At 36.4% G+C, this 5,642-nt stretch overlaps 1 protein-coding gene and 1 pseudogene across 1 annotated transcript; one reads left to right on the forward strand and one right to left on the reverse strand.

The window, feature by feature from the left end:
* The first annotated feature begins 2,004 nt into the window (after positions 1 to 2,004).
* LOC145141013 (trans-resveratrol di-O-methyltransferase-like) lies at positions 2,005 to 3,524 on the forward strand. The gene is made up of 2 exons (XM_079074375.1): positions 2,005 to 2,832; positions 3,046 to 3,524. Exons 1-2 carry the CDS (start codon positions 2,059 to 2,061, stop codon positions 3,346 to 3,348), a joined length of 1,077 nt encoding a protein of 358 aa, XP_078930501.1. The 5' UTR covers positions 2,005 to 2,058; the 3' UTR covers positions 3,349 to 3,524.
* Positions 3,525 to 4,727: 1,203 nt separating this feature from the next.
* Positions 4,728 to 5,327, reverse strand: LOC145140014 (secreted RxLR effector protein 161 pseudogene; annotated as a pseudogene).
* Positions 5,328 to 5,642: the final 315 nt, after the last annotated feature.

The raw sequence follows: 5,642 nt of genomic DNA on the forward strand, positions 1-5,642 counted from the left end.
TCTGGGGAGACTCACTAAGCTTCGTGCTTACAGTTTTCAGTTTTGGTTTCAGGTACTTCCGCTAGCAAGGGGAAGAGCTCGGGATGACTGCATGGCACACACCACAACTTTTAGCCTGGGATGTTTAGACTCTGATATTTTGACACTTGATTGATACAGTATTTTTGATACGATGTTTTGAGATACATGACTTGTGATTATATTAATATGATGTTTGATGAATTATGGTTTTTCTTAAATGATTTAAAACGAAATTTTTGGAGCGTATTTTTGGGATGTTACAGTTTAGCACCCATCTTTTGGCGTTGAGAGTTGTTGGCTGCGGTCGGTGTGACTTTGAGCGGGGTTTTATTCGGCGTTGTTATTCAAGTGAGTCTTCAAACTGCACTTGTGGGTCGAAGGCATCAATGTCGGTCCACTAGATTGTGTTATGTAGGTTGCTAGTTGTCTTTTTGACTCTTACATGTGTGATTGGGTTGAAATAAACCCCATGGTTGGGTCCATAGTTTTATTTTTGGGTTAAAAGAAACCCCAGGGTTGGGCCCATTATTGCATGTTCGAGTTAAAACACACCCCATGGCTGGGCCCATGATTATATGTTGGGTTGAAACATACCCCAAGGCTGGGAACATGATTGTATGTTGGGTTGGAATATATACCAGGGCTGGACCTACTGATTTATATGGTATGTGGTATTTGGGGAACTCGCTAAGCTTTGTGTTTATGGTTTATATTTAAAATGTCTTCAGGTACTTCTGGTTTCAAAATGAATGGTCAAGCTTAATCGCACTGCATCGCATTTAAATTTATTTCGCACTGAATGTTTACGAATTACTTTAGTGTTTTGAGAATACTTTTATTTTGATTGTCATTTAGTTAATGAATGAATGGTTTGACTTATTTAAAAATGAAAATTTTACTCGGTATTTTTGGGACGTTACATAATCCGATTTCAAACCGGTTTAAAACGATTTTAGTGGGTTTTAGTGGATTTTGGGGAGGATTTGGATCTGGTTTTTAGCAAATTCGGTTTGTACAAAATCTGATTTTTTCCATAGGACCAGGATTTGGTTTGAATCCGTTTGATCGGATCCAATCTGATCCGGTTTGCTCAAATCCGGTAACCAAAACCGGTTTTCGGATTGGATCGGTTTCAAATCGAGGATCCGGTTTTGGTGTGCATCTCTAGTCGCCACTATTGGGTTTGTGTGAAACGGAGCCCCAACTGTTGGATTAGATACTCGATCGGACTGTTAGGATTCACCAGAAACGTCTGACGCGGATCAATCTTTTAGGTATGACCGACACCGTTAGCGGCGACAATTGTTTGTGTAACTGCTAAAAGTTGTTGTCGTCGTTAAAAGTGTCGCCGGTAAATGGTTTTTTTTCTTATAATGTAAGTAGAAAGATTAATAGGAACAAAAAGCAAGAAGATATTTGACTTTTCCTTTTGTTTGTTGTGTTTTAATAAATAGTCTTATCTTTAAGTCTTTGCGATTCCTTTCTTAAAATAATAAACACAATAAAATTATTTCTTTTAATTTCACTCAAAGTCAATATGTCTAAAGTTATATGCATAAAGAATACAAATTTATTTGGTTTGGTTGCGGATGGTTGCTTATTACCTAACAAACAATATATAAAGTTTATATGTATAACCCGGTCCAAATTTTGACAATAGACTTTTTAAAAATATATATATGGAGTTTTTTTAGTCGGATCCTAAATAATTTGAACCGGTCCTTTCTATTGGATAGATATTGTGTCGTAGGATTAATTGTCTCATCTCGTTGTTGCTATTCTCTACTTGGTTTATTCCTAGAGTCATTGTCTATATTGTTATTTTTCTTGTGTTTTGAATTCGTTGTCTACTTCATTGTAATCTTAATTTGTCTCTAATAAAATTAGCCATTAAAAAAATAAGCTGAACTTTTGATAAGAAATTGGAACGTAAAAAACACTTTTTTCCACAACTTACTTTCCTATATATGTAGGCAATGTGTACAAGGCTAAACCATATGAAATTGTCCATCACTTGTCCATTATAACGGAAAAAATATGGCTTTGCAAAATGAAGAACAATCTACAAACTTGCTTCATGCTCAAGCTCACATATGGAACCACATTTTCAGCTATATAAACTCCATGTCACTCAAATGTGCTATTGAGCTACAAATACCTGATATCATTAATCGCCATGGTGCACCAATGTTGCTCTCAGAGTTAGTGGAAGCACTCCCCATCAACAAGGAGAGAACCAATTATGTCTACCGACTTATGCGCATCCTTGTTCACTCTGGTTTCTTTGTGAAACAAAGTATATCGAATGGCGAGGAGGAAAGAGAAGGCTATTTGCTAGCTCCTGTTTCTCGCTTCCTTCTAAAGCAAGAACCATTAAGCCTTAGGCCCTTTTTACTAAGCATGTTGGATCCCGTACTGATGGAATCATGGCAACCCATGAGCAAATGGTTCCAAAATGATGACGTCAACTCTTTTTACACAGCCCATGGGAGGACGTTTTGGGATTTTGCAGGCCAAGATTCCAGGCATAACCAGTTGTTTAACGAAGCAATGGCCAGTGATGCAAGGCTTGTTACAAATATCATGCTAAGACAGTATGGAGATGCTTTTAAGAACTTGAATTCAATTGTTGATGTTGGAGGTGGTACTGGCACCGTTGCCAAACTCATAGCTGAAGCTTTTCCGAATATTAGTTGCATCTGCTTTGATCTTCAGCACGTTATCAATGGTTTGGAGGGAAGTAACAATTTAAGTTACGTTTGTGGGGACATGTTTGAAGTCATTCCTAAAGCTGATGCAGTTTTGTTGAAGGTATTCTTTCTATTCCTTATTAATTTTAAAAAGTGCTGATTTCTTTTGGACATTTGTCGTCGATCATCTTTTTCTATCGGCAAAAGAGAGAAATATTAAAAGAATATGGGTGTTTGATCGAATTTATCAATACATTTATGTCAGAACTTGTACTAAAGTGTTATCTTGAAGCGTCTTGATGTTATTATGTTTATATCATATGATGAAAAATAGTGGATATTACATGATTGGAATGATGAAGATTGCATAAAGATATTGAAGCGATGCAAAGAGGCAATTCCGAGCAAAGAATATGGAGGGAAACTAATCATTATAGACATGGTGTTGAAGAACGATGAAGTTGGTGAGAAATCTCTCGAGACTCAGCTTTTCTTCGATGTGCTTATGATGATCGACCAGACTGGAAGGGAGAGGACCGAAAAAGAATGGGCAAAACTCTTCCTCGATGCCAGCTTTAGCGATTATAAAATAATTCCGTGTTTAGGGTTAAGGTCTATCATAGAAGTGTATCCTTAGTTAAGTTAAGAATACTTTCTATGCACAACATAATTGCTGGCGCAATTAATTACTGAATAATGAACTTGCTTGATTGTTTTCTTGGTTGATCTGTCCATTAATCGTGCTGTTCTTCGTCCTATATCATTATTCAACACATATTGTAATAACATTCACTTGAATAATCCTCTTCATTACATTTTCTTTTTTATTTACTTAATTTTTTATTTTTTTATTTTTAAACGACTGGCAATAATACTGATAATGGAAGTTAGCAATAAGCTAGAATATATAAAAATAATAGTACAAAAAAAGACGGCAAAAAGTAAAATATTACGTCGCTTGCCAAAGCCAAGGGAGATTTGAGATTGTTGGTGTGGAGTTTGAGGCTTTGCAAATTACAAATCACCCAAAGGAACACCACTAACACCGCCTCCTGAATTATTGCTAAACTCTCCAGACCTTCAACCGAATTTTTGCACACTAACTTATATATTCAACCAGCTGCATATTTGTTTGTCAAACTTCCAATGTAATCAGACATTCTAAGAAGTTATATTTTTCTGTTTCGGGGACCCCATTAGCCATTACACAGCTTACAAGATGGATAGAGCCACCAAATTTGACAAGATCATCAGATGTAGGCAAATTTTTTTGTGGCTGATTGTTCAAGCTAAGATATTAACTTTGTTAGGGCCTAGATTAATCCATTTTCATGAGTAATTAGAACGAGAAGGGAACTTTGGTAAATGTACTGTACAAAAGAAGACATCATATATAGCCATGTATTACCCAAATTCCAGTGCTAGACTAGAGGGTTACTGTTAACTTAACTGATTAATTATCCATATGCACATGATTCGTTATTCAGCTACAAAAGTTGTTAGAAGTCTATTAGCTTAATCCGTTACTTAGTCCTTGTACATATATAGTTTTACATGTTGGCTTTTGCACAGTGGGTATAGGTTGTACTCAGAGGTTTATGACAAGAAAAATGAGAAGAGCAAAACACAGTGGCGCAGCTGCATACTTCTTATTTGGAAAGCTGGCACGATAAAGAAAATACTTTCCCTTTTTAAACTAAAGAAAAGAGAAACCCATAAAACTACTAATAGATTACCCATAAAACTAGACTATCTATAAAACCGAAAGAAACTACCCTATATGCTAATGACCAAGTACTACACCTAACATGGCTTTGAAATATTCAAAGCTTCTAGATTAGGTAAAACACAGAAAAAGCATGAGTTAAATATAAAACATACTGTAATATCTAGATTAACTCCAATAAGCTCTCATGTTTCTTTATGCTTGACTTTTACCATGACTTTTGTGAGTATATTTGTCTTTTGTTCCTTGTTGCATACCTGGCTCACCTTCACTTCTCCCCTTTCCACACATTAATGGAATCTTGTGTCGATATGCTTGCTCCTCCCGTGAAATACCGGATTTTTCATGAGGTCTAAGGCTGACTTGTTATCAATATGCAGAGTTACGGGTGCTACTGTTTGTGAGGTTATCTCCGTGAGAAGGTGTCGTATCCATATTGCTTGACATGTTTCCATGGTGGCTGCCATAAACTCCACTTCACACGATGATAAAGCTACACTTCGTTGTTTCTGAGATGCCCATGTGACTAAGTTCTCAATGATATAGAATGACATACCACTAGTACTTTTCCTATCATTTACATCTATCGCCAAATCACTGTCACAATAACCAGAAATCTTGATTTCTTTCACTACCATACCGTAATCCAAGGTTCCCTTCACATACATGAGAATACCATTCACAACCTGAAAGTATTTTTCAGTTGGTTTTTCCATGAACCTACTAACTACACCAAGTGCAAACGATAAATCGGGACGGGTATGTGTTAAGTATCGTAAGCTTCCTACGATGCTTTTGTACTCCGTTGGATTAACCAGTTCCCCATCTTCATCTTTTCTTAGCTGCAACTTATGTTCAATTGGACATTTAGTGGAGTTGCAGTCTACCATCTTTGTTTATGCTAGAATATTTCTTGCATACGCCTCTTGCTTTAAAGTAAGCCCTCCTTTAAATTGACATGCTTCTATACCCAGGTAGTGAGACAGTAGACCTAAATCACTCATCTCAAATCTTCTGTTCATATGTATCTTGAAAGTATTTACCTCAAATTTAGAATTTCCTGTCACCAGTAGATCATCTACGTACACAGCCACAATCAATACTTTTCCACCTTTGTTTTGAGTATACACAGAGTACTCTTGAGAGCATCGTATAAATTCCAAAAATTTTAAGTACCTGTCTAAACAGGCATTCCAAGCTCTGGG

The sequence above is a fragment of the Lactuca virosa genome, chromosome 9 (assembly GCF_052849685.1).
Source record: "Lactuca virosa cultivar CGN04683 chromosome 9, Lactuca_virosa_CGN04683_v6, whole genome shotgun sequence".
Classification (NCBI taxonomy): Eukaryota; Viridiplantae; Streptophyta; class Magnoliopsida; order Asterales; family Asteraceae; genus Lactuca; species Lactuca virosa.

Excerpts from the sequence above, each read along its gene's own strand:
- LOC145141013 (XM_079074375.1), top strand. The coding sequence starts at position 2,059 with ATGGCTTTGCAAAATGAAGAACAATCTACAAACTTGCTTCATGCTCAA. Across the intron at positions 2,833-3,045 it reads CTGATGCAGTTTTGTTGAAG|TGGATATTACATGATTGGAA; the intron begins GTATTCTTTCTA and ends GATGAAAAATAG.